General features: G+C 42.6%; 1 protein-coding gene across 2 annotated transcripts in view; it reads left to right on the top strand.

Annotated features, from left to right (window-relative positions):
* EGFLAM (EGF like, fibronectin type III and laminin G domains) overlaps window positions 1–25,052 on the top strand; it is a 77,364-nt gene extending 52,312 nt beyond the window's left edge. For both annotated transcript variants that reach the window (XM_075079883.1, XM_075079884.1), the window contains exons 14-23: window positions 2,257–2,382; window positions 5,019–5,262; window positions 9,627–9,738; window positions 11,290–11,406; window positions 13,737–13,917; window positions 18,269–18,347; window positions 19,220–19,363; window positions 22,057–22,140; window positions 23,223–23,326; window positions 23,848–25,052. In XM_075079883.1, the coding sequence (XP_074935984.1) occupies window positions 2,257–2,382; window positions 5,019–5,262; window positions 9,627–9,738; window positions 11,290–11,406; window positions 13,737–13,917; window positions 18,269–18,347; window positions 19,220–19,363; window positions 22,057–22,140; window positions 23,223–23,326; window positions 23,848–24,002 (1,346 nt within the window). In that variant the 3' untranslated portion in view covers window positions 24,003–25,052. The remainder of the gene's footprint in view (window positions 1–2,256; window positions 2,383–5,018; window positions 5,263–9,626; window positions 9,739–11,289; window positions 11,407–13,736; window positions 13,918–18,268; window positions 18,348–19,219; window positions 19,364–22,056; window positions 22,141–23,222; window positions 23,327–23,847) is intronic.
* The last annotated feature ends 1,607 nt before the right edge of the window (window positions 25,053–26,659 follow it).

Here is a 26,659-nt window from a genome sequence, read left to right as displayed (position 1 = left end):
GGTGCTGTGGAACCTGGACTGTAGAGCTGAGGGTAGGGGGGAGAGGGGTCCATCCTGCCCTATCTCTGCTGGCTGCAGTAGAAATCCCGCTGGACTGTGAGCTAAGGGGCTGACAGGGGTGGCAGAGCTCATGGTTCAGAGCAGGCACAGCAGGATCCTGTACTCCCACTGCAGCTTCCCTCCTTCCTCATCTGCCACTGCATCCAAGCAGATGCAGCCAAGACCTGTGATTTGCCTTTTTGATGTAGTCACCTGTGCTGGCCCAAAGGCTGTGATAAGTCACTGAGAGATTGTGAGAACAGCCTGTCCTTAAATACCAATACTGCTCTGGTTCAAACTGTCCCTCAAACCAGTAAGCCTGTGACTTGTTATGTTACCATTATCTTCCTTGTCCTTTTCTCTTTCTCATAGACTTTGTTTAACTTTGATCTGTTTGAGCATACTGCCATCATTGATCAACAGTGCGGCAGACACAGTGAAGATGAGCGTTGTCTCAGTTTTCTGTTTGTGTCTCAAACTCAATACATCTAGATCCTTGTTTACCCAGATGTCTTGACTCTGTTTCCTCATCTATAAAACCAAGCTAGTGTTACTCATTCCTGTCACTGTCATGATAATTGATGAGTATGTGAGGGATCTCAGAGACTAGATACCCATCCTGCTCCTGTTCACCATAGCCATGACGATGCAGCCCAGAAGGGAAAAAGATGGCTCAATGAGCACTGAGAGCACCCCTGCTCCCACAGCTGGTCATGAGGAAGCTGTTTGAAGGGGTAATTGTCCCCTTCAACATAGAATGAGAATTTGTTCCCTTCTGGGCGACTTATATATTTTGCTTATGCTCCCTGGGTTAGCCCTGGAGCCCTGCATTATGACTGCTGTACTCATACCTCCCTGCTCTAAAACAAAAAATGGGCCTGGTGGAAGATTTGTAGATGTGCAATATGAGACAAGTCTGGTCTGGCAGGCAGTTGTACCAGATGACCCGAGAGTTATTACTGCCCCTGTCCTGAGTCAGTGAGAAAAGGTTATTTTCCACTATGGACAGCAGAGTGATCAGGATGAACCAGCACATCAGCCATTTACCTGCATACTTCTCTGTGCTTTTCTTTCTGGCTATGGGATGGGAAATCAAACTGTAAAGCTGGCACCATAGTAACAGTAGAACCTTATTGAATGTATGTAGAGTCCTGGTCTGGAAACTGTCTTTACAATCAGAGTGCTGTATTTAAACAAAACAAAAGGGGCATATCCCCTTCTTGCAGTAGTTTTGCGAGCGTTCTCTCAGTCATCTCAGGTAACAAAACTGTTCTCCAGTATTTATTGTCAGAGCTCACCTGCAGAAATCACCTGTGTCATCTCAGAGGCGATCTTTTAGTGTGCCTCAAAATAGATGTTCAGTTCTTAGTTTGTCATAAGCACTGGGAAAGTGCCCCTCCAAATCACATCCTTAAACTTGCACACCACAAATGTCTTATCTGGGCTTTCTTAATGTATAGGATAAGTTTGTTACTATCAACAAGGAGAGAATTATTTAATCAGAAGCTAAAAGAAAGGAGAAAGTAAACAAAATCAACAAGAACTTAATCAGATGTCCTTTTGACCTTGTGTAATCTAAACATATAGATACAGTTTTAAGAAGTAAATGAGTACATTGTTTGTTCTACAGTAATTTCAGCTTAATTCCAGCAAGAAATAATTTTCTTATTACTTTAGCTGATGTGCCAGCATATGTAGAAACGCTTCTTAAAAAGCCCACATGCTGATGATACGAATCCCTTTTAGTGCAGACAAGAGGTCTGACAACATCATTTTGGTTAAAAAGATTAGTTGATGATGATTAACACCTTCCATGCTTACCATTACATGAATTTACAGTGAACAAAGAAGCGCTTCAAGTAATTGAAATCAAACAAGTCATAGTGCTTGTAAAAAATCTAGAGAGATTTCTGTATTACGAGAAAATTAATATCAGAACAAGAGCAGAAGAATAGTAATCCAGGGAATGGACAGCTACAGCTGTCATGGTTTGTTAGTAAGGGCAGATTTTTGCTGTATTTTTTAAGGTGTCTTGCTGGTCTGGGACTAAAAAAAGTGCTAAAAATCAAGTTACCTTGTCTAAATTGCACACCATTTGTCAAACTGGAAAAGAATCTAAGCAGGGGGCCAAATTGTATTGTCTAGTAACAATGATCAACAGCCAAATAAATCTTTGACAAATTCTCTGATAAATCAATGTTCTGGCTCTGTGCTTAGGTGAGTGTAGCAGTGGCATCTGTGACGAGGCATCCTGCATCAACAGTGGTACCTGTACTGCAAGCAAAGCAGATTCCTACATTTGCCTTTGCCCTCTCGGATTTAAAGGTCATCATTGTGAAGAAGGTGAGAGGATGCTAGGCTGCTTATATTTCTTTGTGTATACATGTTACTTAGTGCTCAATGTGTTTTCCATATAGTGACAACATATAGGAATGTTGTTAGAGTGTGCAGAGATGCAATGAGGAAGGCCAAGGCCCACTTGGAATTAAGTCTGGCAATGCATGTCAAAGATAACAAGAAGGGCTTCTTTAAATACATCAGCAGTAAAAGGAAGACTGGGGATACAGCAGACCCACTGCTGGACAAGGAAGGGGCCCTGGTGACACAGGATGCAGCGAAGGCGGAGTTACCGAATGCCTTCTTTGCTTTGGTCTTTACTGCTAAGGCTGGCCCTCAGGCATCCCAGTCCCCAGAGAAGAGAGGAGAAATTGGGACAAAGGAAGACTTACCATCAGTTGAGAAAGGCTGGGTCAGAGATCACCTAGGCAAACTGGATCCCCACAAATCCATGGGTGCTGATGGGATGTACCCGTGAGAGCTGAGGGAGCTGGCGGATGTTCTTGCTGAGCCACTCTCCATCATCTTCGAAAGGTCATGGATGACAGGAGAGGTGCCCGAGGACTGGAGGAAAGCAAATGTCACTCCCATCTTCAAAAAGGGCAAGAAGGAGGACCCAGGAAACTATAGGCCAGTCAGCCTCACCTCCATCCCTGGAAAGGTCATGGAGTAGTTCATCCTGGAGGTCATCTCCAGGCATGTAGAGGACAAGAAGGTTATCAGAAGTAGTCAACATGGATTCACCAAGGAAGATCATGCTTGACCAACCTGATAGTCTTCTGTGATGGTGTGACTGGCTGGGTCGACGAAGGGAGAGAGGTGGATGTTGTCTATCGTGACCTCAGTAAGGAATTTGACACTGTGTCCCATAGCCTCCTCGCAGGCAAGCTATGGAAGTGTGGGTTGGATGAGTGGACAGTGAGGTGGATTGAGAACTGGCTCAGCAACAGAACTCAGAGGGTCGTGATCAACAAGGCAGAGTCTGGTTGGAGGCCCGTCACCAGTGGTGTTCCCAGGGGTCTGTGCTGGATCCAGTCCTGTTTAATATATTAATCAATGACCTGGATGAAGGGACAGAGTGTAACCTCAGCAAGTTTGCTGATGATACCCAGCTGGGAGGAGTGGCTGATACACCAGAAGGCTGTGCTGCCATCCAACGAGACCTGGACATGCTGGAGAGCTGGGCCGAGGGGAACCTGATGAAATTCAACAAGGGCAAGTGCAAGGTCCTGCACCTGGGGAAGAACAACCCCATGCACTGGTGCAGGCTGGGGGCTGAACTACTGGAAAGTGGCTCTGTTGAGAAGGACCTGGGAGTGCTGGTGGACAACAAGCTGACCATGAGCCAGCACTGTGCCCTTGTGGCCTAGAAGGCCAAGGGTATCCTGGGATGCATAAAAGGAGTGTGGCCAGCAGGTTGAGAGAGATTATCCTCCCCTTCTACTCTGCCCTAGTGAGACCACATTTGGAGTGCTGTGTCCAGTTTTGGGCCCCCCAGTTTAAGAAGGATGTGGAACTGCTTGAGCAAGTCCAGCGGAGAGCTACCAAGATGATCAGGGGACTGGAGCATCTCCCATATGAGAAAAGGCTGAGACACTTGGTTTTGTTTAGCCTGGAGAAGAGAAGATTTCATCAAAACCTACAAATATCTAAAAGATGAGTGTCAGGACGATGGGACTAGGCTCTTCTCAGTGGTGCCCAACAACAGGCCAAGGGGCAGTGGGCACAAGTTGGAACACAGGAAGTTCCAGCTAAACATGAGAAAAAACTCCTTTCCTGTGAGGGTGCCAGAGCAGCGGCACAGGCTGCCCAGGGAGGCTGTGGAGTCCCTTCCCTGGAGACATTCAAAACCCGCCTGGACGTATTCCTGTGCCCCCTGCTGTAGGTGTGCCTGCTCAAGCAGGGGGGTTGGACAAGATGATCTCCAGAGGTCCCTTCCAACCCCTGCATTCTGTGATTCTGTGATCCAAGGAGGCCTTATGCTATTACACTGACAGAGGGGAGTAGTTGTTACTTCACCTTTTTAAAATCATATAGTGAATCCCTCCCCCAGCATTCACTTTGGGGCTACATCCACCTCCTACATAATCAGTGATTCTCAAACCTCTTTGCTTATTTAAACTAACTGTAATTAAGCATCTCAAGTGTACTTTTCAGAAGTTAAAATAATGTACCACTCCACAGCTGCACATTAACTCTAAAAAGATCCCCACTTTTTTCCTAAAACCAGTGTCAGTTGTATATTCTGAAATGTAAAGGATCCAATATAAATTTCCTGCTGAAATCAGAGAAGTACAAATAGTTAAATGCATACAGTATTGTTTTCTGTGCTGCAGGACTTTTCATGCCACCACCCATTGTGTGGATGCTTGCTACTTTGAAAAACACTATGGTGAATCACTAAGGAAAACAAGCACAAAGCTTTATAATACAAATACATCTCTGGGTTAGGAAGGGATTAAGGAAAGAAGCAGTGTTGGCTAGGACAAAAACATATTTTTAATCTGGAAGATGAAATTTTTAGGTTCTTTTTCTTAATGTTAGTTTCAAGTACCTGACAAAGGGAACTGACACTGGTTGGTAGGAGTCAATCCCTTACCTTTGAGCCTCAAGTGACCTGCTTGTGTATTCTGGATTTCCAGCACTCACCTTGGCCATACCTCAGTTCAACGAGTCCTTAAGGTCATTTGCTAGCACACCCTGGCCCTTGGAACCACAGAATTACCTTTCCTTCATGGAGTTTGAGATGACATTTCGTCCAGATTTAGAGACTGGTGTCCTTTTGTACAGCTATGACACAGACAGCAAGGACTTCCTCTCCATCAACATGGTGTCTGGTTACGTGGAGTTCAGGTTCGACTGTGGCTCAGGAACAGCTGTTATCAGGTAAACAGTGTTGTTTGTGTTTCCTTTCCAACAGTACCATGGTGCTGATCCAGGAGAGGAGTGGGCTGGACAGAGTAATAGCCTATAATGAGGAATGGGAGCCCATCAGTCTCTAGTGTCTACTTCTTCTAAGGAAACACAGAAACGCTAGAACTGTATCCAAGGGGGCAGGATTTTCTTTTCAAAATGAAAAGTTTATGTTTCAAAGCTTTACCATGGTGTTACCTGTCATGCCACCATCTTTCTGCTGATGTTACTTTTGTTTCTGTATGTTATTGCAGAAATTCCCTTCTTGCCTTCATGACATTGTACCATAGCTGATTAGGGATTCTATAAATATTTTATGCATATACTTTCTAGCCAGAGGATTGCACAACATTGGCACTTCTGTGAGCATCCGCCTCCCTCGTCTCCAGTTTCAGGCAGTAAGTACTGGGCTGGAGGTGTCACAAGAAGATACACCTCCAAGTCCCCTCTTTCCTCATAGTGCTGTTTTTTGGGAGACCTGAGGCCAATATCCCATTTATATAACTTAAGCAGTATAAAAGATAAATATATGGTTTAAATAAATCACCCTGACTCCCAGACAAAGACAGACCTTCTGAGAATGATTCATCACATCCTAAAATTAGTGTTTAGGATAGGAGCAATGAAATGCCTCAAAAAAGGCTGCTCTCTCTCTCTCTGTGTAACTGAGTGCCCAGCCTCTGGGCAGCTGTGGCCTGGGCTCTTCTGAAAAGGCAGGTGGCCAAACAGAGGTACTCAGTACCTTGGATGTGGTCCAAGAGGCTGCCAGTTTGACCAGGATGACACAATATTTAGAAATAGTCTATATAAAGCTTATGCAAAACATGTACACTGCCTGCAAGTCTTTTGTACCATATATTTCGTGTGGATGGACATCAGGAGTTTTGGCTATACTGTGATTAGGAGAAACGTCCTGATTTTCTGCTGAATGTGGACTCAAGCAAACAAACCCATTCAGATGACAAAGGGAGAGATGAGATTTCAAGGGAGCAAATGCAAAATAATGCACACCCCAAACAATGCACAGCTGTTGCAACACCATTAGTATTGTCAGACAGAGAAAGATCCTGGAGTCATCATAGATAGCTCTGTGAAAGCAACAGCTAACTGCTTAGAGACTAATATAGAAATGTTAAGTACAATGCAGAGAATTATTAGGAATGGAATAAGGATTTTGCTGCTGCAAAAATCTACAATGTATCCTGTCTTGAAAAATTGCTGCCGTTCTGGTCCCTTCATTTCAGAAGAAATTAGCAAAATTAAAAAGGAAGAGTGGTGCTGATATGCAGGAGAGGGAAAGAAACAGCTTCCACAAATACAGCAGGACCCTTCAAACTGCAAAAGAAAGAGTTCAGTGGAAGTATGATAAAGGTTTTTAAATTGTGAATGACATGGACATAAATAAGGAATTATTATTCTGCATTTTTTCAATACAAAAGAATTAGGAGGAGCCCAGTGAAACTGCAAACCGAAAAATAGCAAACAGAAAAGATGACTATTTTTTATTTTTTCAGGCAGCACATAAATAAGTTGTGGAAACTAATTGTCACTGTATGTTACAGATGCCAGAACTATAAATAGCTTTTAAAAAAATTAGACAAATTTGAAGAAAGCTCCATTGAGGGAGATCAAACACAATTGTACGGATGCAGCCTCTGACTCAGGAAATTGCTAAATGACAAGTTGCCAGAAGCCGGGAGGGTATATCAAGAGAAGAATCTCACCATACTTGCCCTGTTCTTTTCTCTTGCTGAAAAGCAGCAGAAATAGCTAATGTCAGAGACCTTTGCTCCAACACATAATGGCCATTCTTACAACAGCCTTCAATCTTGTTCTGATTACAGCTGTCTAATTCCTATTACTGGCAACCATAAGGCATTAAAGCAGACATTTTTTTCCCCCAAGAATATTGTAGGACTTCAAAACACCTTGGGCTAAACTTTGGCTGAAATGTAGGCTTGTAAAATGTGGCAAGAGCCAAAATCACATGCCTGGAAGTGGGAACTGCCCCTTTCTATTGGAAAGCAGAAGAGTGAGCAGGATGCCAGCTAGCACCTGGGTCACATGCATTGGGGAAAAAGAGTGTGGTGAGATTTCTGGAGAATGGGAGAGACTCATGAGACCGGCTGGCTTTGTTGAAAGTTGTCGGGATGTCCTGTTCGGGACCTTTTTCTAGATAATATGTGCAACCCACATCCTGTCATCAGCTCTGTCAGTGATTAAATAAGATCATTTATTATCTTATTAACCCTTTTATTATTATCTTAACCCTGGGTTTTGTGCCTGCTTATCCAATATCCACTTAAAAGTCTGCCTTGATCTTCACCATACTGTTTCGCGCCTACCCTTTTTCCTAAATGGGGATAGAACTCTGGTCATCCTGACTATCTCTTCCATAGGACCGGGCCATTAAGTATGATAATATAGTTAGAACAGAATTCTAATGTCTTTATAATTAAGGATGAAGCAAGCTTATTTAAGTATGGCGGCAGCAGCAGTAAGAAAGCTGACATTGGTGAAGCGTGGGTTTTGCCTGGAGTGTCCCAGGATGGAAGCAGCACAGTGTGCACAGGGTGCTTGGGAGGGAGCAGAGATGCTGGCTGAGCAGATGGATGCATGCAGAACTTGAGCTATTTACCAGGATGTCTCAGAGGAGGAATTCTTCTCCCTTGGAATTTTCCTTGGCCAGGCATGCACAGGATCAAGATGTCCATAACTTGGTGTATTTTTCAAGGTTCAGTTTACACGGCGAAAAGTAATCTTTAACCCCACAGCACATGAAAAGCCAGATTCACAGAAACCTGTGAATCCAAGAAGTAGCTTGCAACTCTCAAGGCTTAATCATCCCTAATTGTAATTAAATCCAGAAGACCAGAGCAAGAAGGTTAGCATGATGATAACCTAATCAGCAGAGGAGATAAAATGTGTGTGTTGCCACTTATTAGGTACTAGACCTAGCTGCTTCCTTTATATGTATATAATCACCTTGAAGAAGTCAATAAGTTCTGCTACAGATTGATTGACCCAAGGTAGTAAACCCTAAATGCTACTACATAAGAAAAAGTACAAGTGAATAGCATTGCTCAATGATATTTTTTTGTGGTGGTTTTCTGAACCAAGTGTCAAAATAATATTGCCAACATCATCCAAATAGATGAAAATGCACTTTGAGAAAATTTTGAGGAGCAACATAGATACAACAAAAGATTTCAAAGCTCATGGTGATTTTTCAGAATAAAAGAAAAAAAATGAAGTTATTTTCACGTTTTCAAAATTACATACCTTTTTAAATCAGCATTTCAATCACTATTGACTCACTGTTTCAAATCACAATTTTATCAGTTCTTTCATTTTATCTCTTTCCATTTTTAAATGTAAGTAGTTCGAAAATACAAAACATTATTTCACCCAAAAGAATTTTGTATTTTTCCTTTGAAAGCTAGAAAGGCTTCAGGTGTCCTAGATAACACAATTTCTGATTTTTCCAGCTTGTCCAGTGAATCAAACGCAAGTTTTCATTGCTCCTGGAGGAAAGGCTGCAAGATAACATTTAGCCATAAAAAGCCTTAACCAGTGTAGTAAAATGACATTTGAAAACAAGATACAAATTTCTGTGAACTTGTAAAGGGGAATCTGGTTTTGCCCTTTATACAGGCTACTATTCATATTAGTGTTGGACTAGTAAAGATTGTAAGAACAGTATTAAAATGCTTCCTTTGAGACTGGTGAATGCTTTGCACAAATGGGGATTATTGTTCCTAGCCAGGATCTCATCACATCATTAGGATCGTATTTTAGTTACTTACCCTTAATGCACAGCAGCTGGTCTGTGTGTATGTATGTGTGTGTGTGTAGATGTCGCCGTAACAGGCTGCATAAATAGAGCTGATAAGCCAACACAAAGTAGTTCTGTTTTAAAAGAAGACTTAGAATGTGGGACTAGACCAGCCATTAAGTAGGAAGCTTTGTCTCCAGGTTTATGTCATTGTTCAATGAGGATCTACATCTGAGACAAAAACTTGTCTGTATGTATTATACATGACTGAGCAGAAAAATTAGCTCAGAGGAATATGAAATGCATGCTGGTTATAGAAATGTTTCATTTATAAATAAAAGTAGAGTGTTTGTTATTTGCTGTAGAAACAAGGCCTTATTTTCCTTTGCTGATGAGGCTCAGAAAGTATGTTACTTCCTTATAAGGAAACACAGTGATTTATTTTTATTTTTATTTAGAAAATCATCCCAGAGGACTTGACTTTTAACATCACAACAATATTTGAAAATACCAGAAAGGCAAAAGTATAAAATACTCGAAAGTTTTCTTCCCCTTAAAACAGGAGTGAAGAACCCGTCAGTTTGGGTCAATGGCATGAGTTGCGAGTGTCTCGCACAGCGAAGAATGGTATCCTACAAGTGGACAAACAAAAGTCAGTGGAAGGGATGGCAGAGGTGAGCAAATGGGATGGCTTGTCATGAATATGGCTATTAGACTAAAAAATGACTGCATGGTAAACTATACAGGCTGCTCTCAAAGCTCTTACCAGCTCAGAAAAGCACACATGTTAGGGCAACATTGTCTTAAGCCCAAAATTGGAAATTTGCATATGAAGTCTTCCCTCTGAGGACAAGGATCCTTGTAAAGGCAGCTGAAATCATAACCTTACCTTCTCTTGCCATGTAGCTGGACTTTTTGTGTTTGGTTCATACTTGTTTTTGAGGTTCTTTTCTTGATACTTACTGGTTGTGGCTAACTCTGTTGAATGTGTGCACTGTGAAATGCATCATCCAGAGAAGGGTGATATTGAAAATTATGTGTACAAAGTCCTGTTTTTACCTCTCTCTAAATATTGTACTGGAAAGTTTGGGCAAAAGAGAATTGTTTCTTTGTCTCCTTATTGCAAAAGTAATTTTCATGACAGAGTAAGGGCTGGAATACTCAGACAGTGGATAACTTGCATTTTATTCTTCCCTCACCAAGAGGTCATAGTGAGTCAAGTTTGTAATAAGGTGAAATTTTGCTTGTAACAAGCAGGGTTTTCACTCTAAGCACTCAAATACATACACAGACACACTTTTTTATCCCAAGAACCTGAGACTAGAACTGCTTAGAAAATATCGTTTATTCTTTCGCAGTGGAAAGTGTGGCCAGAAAACCAGACTCCAGATCCTGTTAGCAGAAGAATCTGCAGGTGTTTCTGCATACTGGGAAATTATTTAAAGCTTAGACTTTTCTTGAAAAATGTAAATGAATTGAAATTCCAGTTGCCTGTCAAGAAACAGATTGAGTGGGAAACATTCAAATGGAGCAGCTGAGACTGCTTTAGATAGACGGGTCAAGACGAAGACTCCCACTTTTTTTCCCCAAGTGCTGCAGTGCAGCTGTAGAAGGAGGTTGGTTGGGAGCTGCCAACAAAGAAATCACAGAAGTCACAGGAACTTTGCAGGACTGGAACTACACAGTTATCATGTCCTTAACTGTTAAACATCTTTCAGTTCACTCCAGAACCCTGACTACTCTCATCAGGTATCCTGAGCAACTGCTTCTGGTAACTAATGCGAACATTTCTTTCATTTAGCCCCATAACTTGCTATGGATTATCTTTTTAGATGTTAGAAACATTAAATGAGTCTCCATTGCATGGACTTTGTTCTGATTTTAACTTTATGAACCTCATTCTGCCTCTAGATTTACAACAATGTACCTCAAGTTGTTGCAAATAGAGCTAGATGTGCAGTCAGAAGTCACGAGTCAATCTCCTTTCTTTCTTCCTTCAGTATTCCCATTTTTAAATACTTGAGTTTTTTTAGCTGGTTCTGATTAGGATAAGGCACAGTCAGTAGAAAGTGTCCTACAGTGACTTTCCTGAGGGAATTGTACAAAGAAATGCAATTAACAGAAGTAAAGAGGCATTAAAGTAAGCTATAACATCTAGTGTAATCTGAAGATACAAGCATGGTTCCACCTACACTAATAAAAGGTTATCCTTGTGTTTCTTGCAGGGGGCTTTCACACAGATTAAATGCAGCTCTGAAATATTTATTGGTGGAGTCCCTAGTTATGATGCTGTGAAAAAGAACTCTGGGATCCTCAGACCCTTCAGTGGGAGCATCCAGAAGGTATGTGCCCAGAGAAACACACTAGAGGCATTTATTTCCATCTCATCCAGTAGACACTTTAGGTGGATACCTGCCATTATACCACTGGCAATATTCAAAGTAACCCAAGATTTCAACTCAGGAGGCCACCAGGTAGTGCTTAAACACATATTTCACAGTGAAAAGTCAATCTAACTTTAGTAGCCAGTATTACCACTGCTAATCTCCCTATTAATTTCCATACTCTACTAAGTGAGCAGAAGCCATATGGGATCGAGTTCAGAATGCACAAAGCTCTGTCAAGATTAGATTACTCGGAGTGCCCTGAAGCATCATATAGAAATAAATGAACAGAAGAAATGCTCAAATACTTCAATGTTTGCACACTGAAGCAGCTAAGTGTCTGATGTAACCAATACAGTAATGAGAGAAAAAAGAAGGTGCAAATTAAAGTGGATCTCAGTCCAACTAGCATATTCTTACACCACACAACAGTTGCATGCCTCACTGCCTTCCCCTCTTATGATTTTATATGAGTGCATGAATGGAGGAGATCTTTTTCATTGTTGCAGACATTAGGGATGTTCCAGTGGGGTCAGCTGTGCATGGGTGTATTTCTTTTCTGGAGAATAAAACTGTAAATTCATATTAAGTCCTAATAAATAATCAAAAGAAAGTTCAAACTGAACTAACATTTGCTGTCCTTAGACATACTTAAAATAACTTGGCTAAGGCTGAAATGTTCGCTCTGAATCCTCAGCGTTTTAAATGAGTGAATTATTGCATCAGATTTACTTAATAAATAAAAAACTCTATAAGAGTGCATCTCATAACAATTGATCAAGGTCAGAAGGGTAATGGCAGTGTAGTGTATACGGTTTCATCACTTTGTCCAACATTTTTCACTATCTTTGTTAGCTGTCTAGCAGAAACATGAAGTTCAAGAAAACTCGGCGAGTGTGTAATAGTGATGGGAACAGGTCAGTCACATGAACATCATCAGAAAGGTGGGCTTGACTAAACACAGTGCATTTTGGAGTGCAAGATAAGGGATCCTAGGAGCAATGAACATAGGTCACACTTATAAGGTGAGGGGAGGTACCCTAGAGTAGGGAGGTACTGATAGGATTGGGAAATGCTGAGTGTGAGCCCTTACTCTGTGGTGTAGGTAGGAAGGTGGATTTGCCTTCTCAGAGGCCTGTGATGTCAGGGAAGAGTTAATAAGTAACTTTATTGTGGTCTGCTAGTTCCTACATGAAGGTGAGATTTCTTTGAGTACCTGACTCTGAAATAATGTAGAAAAAGGCACAATGAGAAACAATGGCTGGAAGCTGAAGGTAAATTTAAGCCCAGGAATAAGAGACATATTTTTAAGAGTGAGGGCTTGTTAACCTTTGGAGCAAGGTAGCCAGAAGTTAGAAAGAAGCCGAAATTGTAGTGGAGTCTTCACTGGCTCATCTTTATGACAGGACTGGATGTTTTTCTGCTGTTGGAGTTGTTTAGTGTTGTTTCAAACAGTATATATGCTTGATGCAACCCCTTCTCCCACTAGGACCCCCTAAGGTGCATCATCTGAGTTATGCAGGAGCCAGAGTAACTATTACCATTCCCACTTCTGGCCTTAAAATCTATTTGTTTGTGATAATGGACTCCTTATTTTGATGTAGCTGAGATCAAAAGCTGTACCCACGTGTAATGTCTCTGCTAAGATATCAGCTGAGATTATACAAATGTCAGTTTATATTGCAGAACATATGTTGCTGACACACTGTAAAAATCCCAACATTTAACAATTGTCTACAGTTTATATACAGTTTTGTGAAGTCATTTATTATGTTTTTCATCCGTCTTAACTCTAGCTTCTTTCAGGCAAGATGAGATACTAGAAAGCAATAGAAAATGTGAAAAACAAGCTCTTCTGTTTAATATTTCTATTGTCAATGCTCATCTCCTGGGGGGTTTCCTGGTCTCAGAAATTCTTTTCCTCAGCAGTGCTCATCTAATTTTACCATCCTAGCTCATGGCTCAGCTACAAAGCATTGCGCCAGTGTTCAGACACAAGACTGGTAAATCCCACACAGCTTTATTCCATACAGGGGTTGCCTGAGGCTATGTCACAGAACACAAAAGAAACTCATCTCCAGTGGGTCAGGGTGAGCAACAGAATGAGTTGGACCTCTGTGACTGGAAAACACACATTACAAGAAATCGGGTTTTGGCCAAGTTTAGAGGGTTACATCTCTCTGAAGTCTTTTAAAGAAGTGTTCTGTCTATCAGTACAATACTGGGAATTTGGAATTTTTCAGCATGTGATTTCCTTCTCCGCCCCCCTCTTTTTTTTTAACACATAGATTATCTTGAATGACCGGGCAATTGATGTGAAACGGGATTTGACCTTTGCAATCAACCTAGTGAATGCTGCCCACTCTTGTGTGAGCTCACCATGTGCAAATGGAGGCACCTGCGTTCCCAAGAAGGACAGCTATGAATGTGACTGTCCCCTGGGCTTCGATGGACAACATTGCCAAAAAGGTAACGACTGCATTTCAATCCAGAGATCTCGAGCTGATCACAAAAATAAGAGAGATTTAGTGCTACAACTGCTGTTGTACACATCCCTTGAAATAGAAAACCTGGAGGCCAGAGCTCCCTTTGCATTCGTGCACATGCAGTATACCCAGGGAATAATTTGTTTTGTTATTTAGGAACATGATAACTGTTATCCCAGCACAGAGCTGTGATCCACAGATAGCCTGGTATCTGGTTGCTTGTGGTGGCCAACACTGAACACTTCATACACCTACCTAATTATGCAGTGCTATACAAAGGGGGAATTCCTGCCAAAGTCCTCCAGCCAGTGATTATGTTGCATCCTGAAGCATAAGAATTGATAACCCTTGTAATTTTATCCTCCCTAGGGCTCACACAAATGCTGTTCTCATATGCAGAAAGGTCTAGTCCTTTTTTAGACACTGACTGCTCTGATGGTTATTTCACCATCTGCACAAACCCTACCTGGGTATGACAACGGAGACCACCAAAGCAGAAAACCTGCCCAGATGCTTGATAGTCTTCTTTCCTCAGAGCCACTGTAATAGTTCAAACCTTAGATTCAGGAAAGTGTTCAGACTGCATGAAGTGCTTTTTAAAAAATGTGCTTTGGGTTATTCCACTAGATGGAGATGTTTCCCTTCTGTCAGGCTTGATCTTGAAAAATTCCTAAGGGAAGGTTTTGTAATGTAACAGCAAGCTCAGTTCAAAAGAGCTGACTGACATTATTGTCTTCACCCACTCCTTCATTTTTCACAGACACAAACTTCAAAGTTAAAAGCAGTGGTTTTGGTGAAATCATGATTAATAGATTGGCCTTGTCTTCCAAAAAAGACAATATCTTAGAACAAAAACATTTTCTTAAAATACAGTGCAAGAAACGCCTTTGCTTACGTTGTTGTGGTCTAACTAATAGCTGGAACAACGTAATTTGTCCCGGTTTCTCTGTGGGGAGGAGGGAGAATTGCAATTTTGGCTTTCTAGGTATGTGCAGGGTGCTAAGCTCCTGACTTCAGATGGTATCTGCAGCAGTACTGAGGTCTCCAGGGAGAGTCAAGTCCTCCCTGTCCTAACCTGAATGGATGTCCAGGCTTTTAGAGACACTCTGAAGCACCTTGTGCCTTTGGCTTAGACTGGATCCTGGGTGTTGCTTCCTATGTGAATCCAACCTCAATTAATTTTTTAAGAGTGTCCAAAAGCACGAGTGACCTGTCTACTCTTCCTGCTGCCTGTGGCTGCAGTTGAAGTGCCTTTCAATGCTCTCTGCACTTGTGCAGCCGCAGCTGCCACTGAAAATCCAAGTTTTTGCTGATGGACGTGCACAGAGCATGGAGGTCCTTCCAGAACCTCAGTCCACAGCAGCCTTGATGAACCTGGAGCAGATTTCTCAAAATAATCCTACCTGTGTCTCTTCAGTTCGCTATAGACACAGCTAAGGCAGGATGCATGTCTGTGTCGCGTCTATTTCAGAATGGGGTTTTGGTTAGTGCACCCAGCTGGTGGTATGTGAGAGGCTGAAGGTTCTGTCTCCATTCTGCTTGCTGGTGGGCTGCTGTAACTCCTGCCCTGAAAAAACAAACTGCTTGTGAGGGACTCTGCCCCATTCGCCAAAATTATACATGCCACTCATAAAATTCAACTTAAATGATGCTGGTATGAGGTATATGAGATATTGATTCATATCATAATGGATCTTTGGCCAAGGATTCAATAGAGTTTCTGCTGGCATTGCCGGGTTTTATATCTTCTGTCCAAGCTGTGGGGAACCTTAAAGGTATTTTTATACTTAACTGTAAGATGGAATAGAACAGTGAACTGTTGCTCTTCCCTGGTTAGAGCTCATTTCTGGGTAAACCATGGTGAGGCACTGGGATTTGATTTGAAAACTAGGACTAGCAGAGGGGTTTGGTGCTGGTCCTACTTGTCTGGACTTCTGTGTGTTTTGAGCAGGCAAATATAAATACTTGGGACAAAACAATAATAAAATAGTGCTACCGTCACAGGTGATTGTAGTTGCTTATGCAAATGGAAAGTGGGAATCATGCATATGCAGAAATGTGGGCATGAAACTGGAGGGAGATTTTTATGCTGTAGAAAAATAAAACAAGAATATTTTTATTTTGTTTTGTGCTGACTCACTGCAGAGTGTGGAAGTTACTGCCTAAACAGTAAGTACTGTAAATGATGTGAAAACTGCTTTGTCACTGTGTCTGTGTCTGTGGCTGCTCTAGCTAGCTGGATTCTGGATTTCCATTTCTGCAATAAGGCAAAATATTTTCTGGGATTATATAGTACTTCCTTAGATCTTCTCCTGTTGATATTTTAAACTGCGTCCAGAGCACCTGTCAAGTGCAGAACAGTGGCTGCAGAGCTGGTCCCTGTATTTTCAAAGCAGCAGGGCCACGCAGTTGGCTGAGTGCTTTGTAGGAGTAGGTGCTACTCAGGCTGCCCTGCAGTTCAGAGCTCACTCCTGCTTGCCGTGAAAGCTTTGGTGCCTCTGCCAAATTGTGATGAGCAGAGAGTGAAGGTGTTTAGTCCTAGATTTTCTTACTGGCCCTGTTCCCTTCCAGTTGCAAAGATTCTGCATGCGTCAAGGGTACTGCTAAAATTTACTCAGCTTTCTGCAGTCAAATTCAGTGTAGCAAGTGAAGAGCACACAGAAGAGCAAGGAGAGATTAATGTCCCTCAAACTCCATAGAGGAAATCAGAGTGCTAGAGCACAGGCAAGGGCTGCTGCATGGTGTGAGTACCTTCCCGTACTGAAGGCAAGAGCAGTGGGACTCTAGTGCTGGTGCAGGATGTGACAGGGGAAAAAGGGCCCCTTTCATGCTCTGCTGCCATCTGCCATGGTCAGAGGCTGTCCAGTGCAGAAAGCATCAGACCTGGTAAGGAATGTCTGGCTGAGTGTAACACATCTTTTGCAATCTTCCAACCACGCTGGCAGGCTGCAGGCTGTGGACGGCCTCTAGTGGTTTCTTTAGACACATTAGGCAGCTTTCCTGATTTCATTATGGATGAAAACAGGCATTCGTCACTAAAATTCTCAGTCTTGGCACTTAGAGCTAAATTTCATATTGCTGTTGTTGGCTGCCAGACTATACCAATTGTTGCATATCTGTGTTACAGTGAGCTCTTAAAGCCCAGCCAGCCTCTGCATTGCATAAAGAAATTAAGCATCCGTGCCCCAAAAAGCTTGAAATTTATATAGATGGGATTAGCTGTGGGTTGAAGGGATTAGTTCCCAGGAAGAAAATAGGATAAGACCACTATTTTAAGGAATTTATAAAACTGGCTTATATTAATGCAGCAGTCAGTTATGAGAGATCAGCAGCAAACTGCAGGATGTTCACTTGAAAGAAAATCTGTTCAGGCCAGTGCTCATACGGTACCAAAGGCTGTGTATCAAGAATGTTCAGTGATTTGTATCACACACCTGAGTTATTTTGCCAACATCTCCATGGGCAGCAGTATACCAGCTCCAGGTCTGCTTGCAATATGTGCTTCTGTCCCAGCAGCTGTACACCACAGCTGTACCAGGGGCTGTCCCAGCATGTGGGACACTGGTGAGTTGTGAGTAAAACACCCTCCAAGGCAGCACTCTAGCAAGCCAAAAGCATGAACCAAGAGGCTTTGCAGCCTCTGTCATACAGCTTTTAGTGCTTTCGATAGACCTAAAGTGATATGGGGCACCCTGTATGTCCTCCCCGGAGATAGCCTCCCCCCAACATTGCACCCCAAAGGTGAGCCCTGAGCGGGCAGCTGCCTCTCTGGCCAAAGTCACATATACAAAAGGAGAAAATGGGGAACTCACAGGTTGCCTGTGCTTCCTCCTGGCCTCGCTTTGCAGGGGTGAGAGGTCCCAGCACATACTCTGCACACGGTGCTCCTTCAGGGGCCAGGGAGGAGTTTCTTAGACTAAGAACAAACGGTGGTGAATGTATAAGTTTTGGCAGGAGGGTGGCTTGAACCATATGGAGAATCAAAAAATGTGGAAACAGGGATAAAAATACAATTTGCAATGTTTTCCCAGTACTTGATATTTTCCTGTGCTAACATTTATGGTGGAGCAATGCTTTAGTCCCATGACATGAAAGCTGTAAGTAGAGGGACTGCCAGCAGTTCAAACTACCTCAACTTCTGCCCCTGTGTTTGGGTATGAACTGGCAGTGCCTTTTTGCAAATCAGTGTGAGTTCAGCTCAGTCCTGTGCCACCAGCAGGTACCTGCCAATGTGGGAGTAAATCAATAAAATAGTCTTGTCTCTGTTTTTTCCCTTCCATTTCCATATCAGCTACCTGACAACCAGCTTGGTTTGTTTTTTATCTACTTTTCAGCCATTACAGAAGCAATTGAAATCCCACAATTTATTGGTCGCAGTTACCTCATATATGATAATCCAGATATTCTAAAAAGGTAATGTATCTCCTGTGAACATAAATATTCTGTTTGGTAACCATTATAATGCTAGGAGCTTCATGTGGGAGGGTGTTGTATGTTTCATTCTTTTAATCTGTATTTATTTGCCATATTTCCAAATTTCAGGGAAAAAATACATGTTCTATGCATATGCTTATGGCTCAATTTGTTATAATACCTGAGCATCTTGCAACCTGTAGAGAAATGGCATGTACACGTCTGGCATGAAGAACTGGTATGTGCTTTCTGAGAGCAAAGAACATACATACAGAGCCTGTATCTGTTAAGGCACTATGGATTTTAACTCCTGCTTTAGCCTAAAATTTAGGTCCTTAAACTTCTTTTTGGCTGCTCTATACTCTAGAAGATGCCCAAATTCCAGGAAATTGTGTGTTGTTTCAACAAATTCCTCATTCTGCCTGTATTTCAGCCACTGGCTAGAGGAGGCTTTGCATATGTCATCACCTGCAGCTTAGTACCTCTCACCTACCAGGACTTTATGATTTGCCCTTCTTATGCTTTTTCCACTGGCTTCTGAGGGCACCAAATCTACCTGATGTTCGCAAAATCTGATTGTTGGACTGGATTTCACAGTAGGCTTGGGGAGAAAAAGGATTTTTTCTTATTTGTGTGGAGTAACCAAGTAGCTATTGTGTTTGGGATTCTAGAGGGACAAGTTCAACACCCCCACTCTGAAATGCTGGAAATGGGGATGTGAACCAGAGTCACTCACACATCAGCATATAGGCAAATTGCAAGACAGTAACCCGCAAGACCAGCAGAGAAGAAATGCTTGATCACCTTCTATGTTTTTGAAAAAGTCTGTCCCAGTTCAATATTATACTATGATTTCCTTCTACATTAAACAGGGTATCAGGATCAAGAACAAACGTGTTCATGAGGTTTAAAACCACAATGAAGGAAGGTCTTTTGATGTGGAGGGGAGACAGTCCCATGCGACCTAACAGTGATTTCATTTCTCTAGGGCTTCAAGAAGGAGCATTTTTATTCAGGTAAACTTTCTCTCCCTTATATGTGCTGCATGCAGTACACTCAGGGTTCAAAGGAATTGCCACAACACATCCAGTGCACTTGTTCCTTGGTATAGTGTGAGACAGTTACATCCTCAAGGTTTTGTTCAGTGATAGGTCCTGTTGTTGTCTGGGAAAGGATGTGAGTTGAAGAGGTAACATGCTATATGCTTTGCATCATTCCCGCTCCCTCCTTCCTTCCCAGTTTTTAAAATGTCTATTTTTTAGTGTAATTTTCTAAAAGTCACCTTATGAGGGTATGATTACTATAAGTAAACCCCAGTGCCTCTTGAAGCACTTGCCATCTCAGTTGAGCAGAGCAGGTGTAGGGTTTGCAGAGAGAACAGGGGTCAAGGAAAATCTCTGCTGACACCTTTGCTCACTGAAGGCTCACTCTTTACCAGAGACCACACATGGGAGCAAGTCTCCCACCTTCTCAAACCCCCAGATATCCAACCCTGTGACACAAACCGAGCTGTCACCAAACTTTGTTACTGCCACCATCAACAGAACCACTTATTTAAGAAACAAATATTACTGTCAGAAAGATGAAATTGGGGATTGTTGGGAAATGTTAGGCTGAACTTGTGTTCTCTCTCCAGAATCACTTTCTCCCTTGCAAACACTTAGGTGGACTGCATGCAACTTTTTGCATGGTGCTTTTTAGGGACTCCTGCCTTTTGAAAGCCCAGTCTTTCCTCATGATCCCCTTTTAGGTTGTGTAAGACAAATACTGAAATAACAAACAGCAAATGCCATCATTATTATGGATTGTTGTGAGACACTGCTGATTAAATTAGAAAGATTTTGTTAATTGTTTAAGCTAATTTGAAGCTATCTTTTACTTGACTTACCTGGTTGTTGTTTGCTACCGTGGATGCATAGACAAGTTGTACATTTCTATTTAAATTGATTTCTTTTAAGCTTTTTTAATGTGATTTTCTGTGGTTAGTTTTGCAAAAGCTCTTAGTTTCATCATTGTTTTATAAACAAGGAACTGACTCTGCAGAAATGGTACATTTTTAAAACATCTTTGGGAGAGCCTGTCTTTCCAAGATGTGTGGTAGTAAGTGGCCAATCTATTCTGTCTGTTTTCTAGGCACAGTGCATTTTTATTAGAGTTGTGTCTATTCCCCCAGAGATGAAGATACACAAAGGTTTTATACCCAAACAGCTGAACTTATTGAAATATCTGTACCTTCCACATGCATTTAGGAAGGTGAAAAATTAAGATCCCAAATCAAAACTCTCGTAAACAATCACTATCTACTGAAAGGGAGCACAGAGGAAAAAGGTGAAAGGACAAACGCAGAAATAAAAAGTATCATCTTCTTTCAGAAAGAATGGTTCTCATGCTACTTTTCCACCTTTTGAGATGTGAGGTCAGGAGAATATCAGGGCTGTGAATTAGTCAAAAGTATTTTCCTGCAGCCCAAAATTAGATATCTGTGTTCTGGTCCAGTCTGAAATTCAAAACATACCTTTTCTTTCCCATTTTCTTTGGCCTAGCAGAGTAGCTTCCCTGTACAGTGTATCTGCTGCTGTAAATCCTTTCTGTTGCTCCCTGCTTCTGTAGAAGGTTACATCACTATTGTAGGGGATCCCTATTCATTAGGGGTATGAATCTCATTTTTGTAAACAAAGGTCTTACACTTAGATACTATCCTGAACACCCAACTCCTTCTGTAGCTCTTGACCTAGACTGGTGTCTACCTGCTGGATAAAAGGAGATGCTTCTTTGAGACTCACTTAAATCTCTGGGGAGGAGTCAAATTTAGGACAACCTATTTGCTCTGGGCAGCTCACAACTTAATGTGCTGTCCTCAAGTAGCTAACCCTGGCCATGAACTTAATTCCAGTTTCAGCCTTTTTTGAAGAGATGGTGGTGTTGGCTTTAATCTCTCTAGCCTGGTACAGCCTGAAGGCCAATAGTGGCTGGCTCAAGCTAATTCATCCTGCCTGTTCAGGCAGCTGAGCACCCAGTCGCTCACTGTGTTGTAACATCTACTTTCCCTTCATGAAGGTTGGCCCAAATTTCTGGGACCCAGAAATTAAGATGCCTGAAGTGTAAACATGATGGGGTCATTATGTCTGCCTAGTAATTTTAGTAGCAGCAAACACAAAAAAATTATCAGGGCTGCAACTGAAGCAGGGAACTTCATTATTATCTCTGTGTTTATTTATCAGGCTTCATCCTTTCTAACATCATAGATCTCAACCTTTCCTATAATTCAGATGATTTATAAATCTGTTATAGGTCATGTGCTTATTTGCTGTTGTAGTAATTTATTTATTAACTTTGTTTGCAAACTCCCACTGCTCTCTCTCATTAGGCCAAATGTCTGTAGGTCACTGACCTTCATAACCTCCCATTTTGGAGAGGAACTGCCATGCAGAGGCACCCTTCTTGCTCCAGTGGGATGGTGGTTATGGTACCCACTCTGACCTGAGCAGGAGGGAGTTTTGGCTGTTGCTTCAGGAGCCTGACTTTGCAAAATAAGAACATTGCTGCTGGGCTTCCAAAGGACTCCACCGGTCCCCCCTGAATCCAAGCCATAAGGGGAGCTCTGGGGTTGAGCAGGTGGGGCATAGAGTAAGGACGCCTGAGCAATTTGGCAGACAGCTGGTCTGTGCAAGGGAGGCAGTAACATTTTAATATTTTTTTTTAATTGTAGCTACAATTTGGGCAGTGGCATTGCTTCCATCACAGTGAATGGCTCTTTCAGCGATGGCCGGTGGCACAGAGTCAAGGCTGTTCGGTAAGTGGCCATGCTTCATCTGGGAGGTGTTCTGGAGCCGCCCTGCCATTAAAGTGCTGGCTGGTGTGTCTGAATGCTGGTCGGGTATGAATCTCTGTGGGTCCGTGCTCTCACATCACTTAGGAGTTGAAGTTTAGCAACTTGGCTGTTTCAGGAAGATGTACACAAAGATTATTGTATTAGAGGTGACAGTGCCAACTCAGCACAGCTCAAGGCAGGCTGCCAAAGTCACACAGGGCTATTCTGGGGCTATGACAGACATTCTATTAAACCCATACCATTTGGGTTAAGAGTATTTTTCTTTAATATCTGCATTTTGAAATCCCCTAGTGAGTATTTTGTGGACTGGCACAAGCATTGCAGCATGGACAGTGTATGCCTGCTTTTTCTATTTGGAGGAGGTGCAGACATCTTGCAGAGTATATATAACTCATATTTATAACTCATTACCTCATGGGATGCAAGTGTGCCTAGTAGGGAAAGCACACATCCCTCTATTCACGAGATGTTGATTCCCTGGAAATCACAGGCTGGCATTAGCACAACTTGTTACCAAATTCAGTGAGAATAGGAGCTCATCAAGTGCTTCTGTCAATACAGATGTGTTACTGACCATATATAAAACAGAAGTGGCCTAAAAGCTCTAGCAAGAAACAAACTGCTTATAAGTATGTTTTACCTTAGCTTGCCTATTTCTTCTCTTTTGTTGAAGCTTGTGCTGTTTAGTTGTTATATTGCATCTGATTTGTAACAAAATGTTAAAGGAACATCTCCATCCTCCCCTCTCCCCCAGCTGTGCAATTTACTTCTTTCCCATTTTTTTCTCCTCTGCAAATGTGTCCCACACCCTTTGCAAGTCTCTGGCATCTTATTCCCTGGAAAAAAAAAAACACCCTGAAGGGTCTGGATTTCCATAGCACACCACTGTCTGTGGAGCTCCTCAGCATCAGTCCCAAGCCTTTGCTGTGAACCCTGCTGAGCACTGAGTCACCCTGTTCTCCTTGTGAGGGGGAGATGCTGCTGCTCCTCCTCCCACCTGGTTATAGGCTGGGTGCATTAAAGTGGCTGGTTTTTTGTTTCAGAGATGGACAGTCTGGCAAAGTAACTGTGGATGATTATGGTGCCAGGACCGGTAAATCCCCTGGGAAGATGAGGCAGTTAAACATCAATGGAGATCTCTATGTAGGTGAGTGCTCACCTACACAGGACCCAGACACATTTTTGTGCTTGCAAGGTCTGCTGCAAGGCAGGACATCCCAGCTCCATTCATCTCAAGGTGAAGGGTTCACACCTCTGGTCCTCTGCAACCTCTGGTCCTCCACAGCCTGGTTTTTGTGGAGAGGCCTCTCTGCATGGATTAGTGGGGGGAGGACTGGTTGCCAGCACAGTGGGGTGCACTGTGGTACCCCCAGCAGGTACTTAGAGGAACATCAAGTGGCATCTTCAAACCCCACACCTCAGTGGGAATTTGGGCACAAGCTTATTCAGCTCTTACTGATGCTACAATTTCTGCAATAAATAATTAGCATCCTATGCTTTCTGTACTTTCTAGTGCTTAAAAGTTGTATTTAAAAACCACAGAGCAACCTGTAAATTAAAATTCACTTCTGAGGTGTGCTAGGAAGGATAATGGCGTTGCTGGGTGTGCAGTCTGCCAAGCAGGAGCAGACACAGATAAATAGTTTCTCATCACTCCCTTTCCCCCAGGTGGCATGAAGGAAATAGCCCTGCACACGAACAGGCAGTACATGCGGGGCCTGGTGGGCTGCATCTCCCACCTCACGCTTTCAACTGATTACCACATCTCACTGGTGGAGGATGCTGCCGATGGGAAGAACATCAACATGTGTGGGACCAAGTGACAAGAGAGGAATCCCAGGGTTGAGGACCTGTCGTGTGCTTGCGTGTGTGGCTGAGTGCAAGTTGGCTGCCACAGCCCTCTACGGCTTGCCCATGTTGTCCATCTGGGAAGGTGACAGAGCCAAAGGGAAACCTGAAGGAAAAAAAACCACATTTTTCCCTCTCCTCTGCTGAGCAAACCAAACTAAGTATTTTGTGTAGAAACCATCCCCTCTACCCGTTAAGAGTTTAGTGAAAGCTAAAGGGTGTGTTTTGGTGCAAATGGCAAAGAAATGTGTGATGTTACAAGTAGCTCAGTGACTGTGTTGTAGTCCTTAGATTATCTTTTGTAATATCAGAGAAAGCAGTCTTGAAACACCTGCATTCACCTCACTCTGCAATGGTACAATGACAGTGCTGTTAAAAGACTACACCATCAAGCAGTGTATCTTTGTATTCAAATGTATGCCCTGGAACAAGCAGTTCCCCTTGCCACTCTCTGATTTAGCTAAGTTATATTTCATCCTGTGTAAATAACAGCTCAAGTGACTGGTTTCAGAATATTGTTGTTTGTTGAGGAGGAAAGTTCTTAAAGTCTACTTTTTTATTACAAGCAACAAAATTATTGAACCAATTTTGTAGAAGTGATTTTATACTTGTATATTTTTTATAGCAGCAGCAGACCTGCTTACGTGTATAACTTCTAACATTTAGGTGTACTATACAATTAGCTCTTTGCACAGTTTCCTGAAAATAGCAAGGTGACCTGTGGTTTAAATTTGTTATACAGGAGGCTTAATGTCTGTACTATAGAGTTTTGTTGGGGATATTTGTGAGTTATGACCAGTTTTAAATCTGACTCTATGTTTTGTAAATTTTGACCATATAAAATTGTACATTATGAAGCCTTCCTGGCTTAAACAGATTAAATGATTAGGGAAAAAAAGAGCAAATGTTTGCTACTGTGGTATTATAAATCACTATTTTTTCGGCTGAAAAATGAGAAAAGGGATGTGCAAGAGACCTTGTTGGGTCACAGTCCTATTAAAATAAAACCTTTTCTAGGCACTGGACCAACACTTATGCAACCTTGATTGCCAAACTGTAATTTAAGCCGGCAAAGAGAGTGCTGTCGAGACACTAAGGAAATGGTCCAGAATTTCATAGTATGGAGATTTTTCTTCCTTAACTCTTTATGTAAAGTGGATTAGTGAGCCGTCAGGGGGGAGAAGAGAGACTCACTCTGCAGCGGGGTGCCCCATGGCTTGCCATGTGCCAGCAGTGAGAGAAGCACAAACCTCCTTAGCGGTGCAGGCTTGTCTGAATGCCTATGAATTAAAAGAACCTGATGTGTCAAAAGCAATGGAGATCAAGAGGTTTCTGCTGAATTTTTACTGTGCCCAGGGTGCTCCTGGCTCCCTCATAGCTAAAACACACTCCTGAGGCTTGTCCCACTTATAGCTGACCGTGAGCAGCTGCAGGCTGGAGTGGAAAAAATAATGGCTGTTCCAGATAATGGCACATGCAAAGTAAGTGCCAAGAACACCCCAGCCCCTCTTCTGCATGCTGAAAGTGTTACCTTGATCACTTAGATGAAACATCTGCTGCTCCTTGTAGACATGGCAGCAGTGGTCAAAAACAAATACTGAGACTTGTTAGAAATAGGGAGAAACAGAAAAAATACATGTTGGTACCAGCATGTAACACGCATCTGTGCTCTGTCCTCCCTTCAAGTCACACTTCAGAAAACTGTCCATAGAAGACATGGGCCACTTGCGGAGGAGCTAGAGACACATATACCTCTCCTTCCACAAGAAGTGCAGTTTTGTGTGGCTTGGGGAGCCCCACGTGGACAGAGAAACCTGGCTGAGAAAAAGCAGGACTCAGTATATGAACAACAGAATCAAGGTTGGAAAAGACCTCTAAGATCATCAAGTCCAACCATCAACCCAACTACCATGCCTCCTAAACCATGTCCCAAAGTGCCACGTCTACAAGTGTTTTTTAAAACCTCCAGGGATGGTGATTCCACCTCTCTGGGCAGCCTGTTCCAATGCTTGACCACTTTTTCAGTAAAGAAATTTTTCCAATCTAAACCTCCCCTGGTGCAACTTGAGGCCATTTCCTCTCATCTTATCACTAGCAATCTGGGAGAAGAAACCAACACCCACCTCACTACAGTCTACTTTCAGATCATTGTAGAGAGCAGTCAGGTCTCCCCTTTGCCGCCTTTTCTCCAGGCTTAACAACCCCAGTTTTCTCAGCAGCTCCTCATAGCACCTGTGCTCTAGACCCTTCACCAGCTTTGTTGCCTTACTCTGGACACAGTCCAGTACCTCAATGTCCTTCTTGTACTGAGGGGCCCAACACTAAATACAGCATTTAAGATGTAGCCTCACCAATGGTGAGTACAGGGGGACGATCCGATCCCTACCCCTGCTGGCCACACTATTCCTGATACAAGCCAGGATGCTGTTGGCCGCCTTGGCCACCTGGGCACACTGATGGCTCATAATGACTGTCAGCCAACAACCCCAGGTCCTTCTCCACCAGGCAGCTCTCCAGCCACTCCTCCCCAAGCCTGTAGCGCTGCATGGGGTTATTGTGACCCAAGTGCAGGACCCAGCACTGAGCCTTGTTAAACCTCATACAATTAGCCTTGGCCCATTGATCCAGCCTG

Source organism: Phalacrocorax aristotelis, chromosome Z (genome assembly GCF_949628215.1).
Source record: "Phalacrocorax aristotelis chromosome Z, bGulAri2.1, whole genome shotgun sequence".
NCBI lineage: Eukaryota > Metazoa > Chordata > Aves > Suliformes > Phalacrocoracidae > Phalacrocorax > Phalacrocorax aristotelis.
The sequence above is the reverse complement of the archived record's forward strand: the minus strand, read 5'-3'. Positions and strand labels throughout refer to the sequence as shown.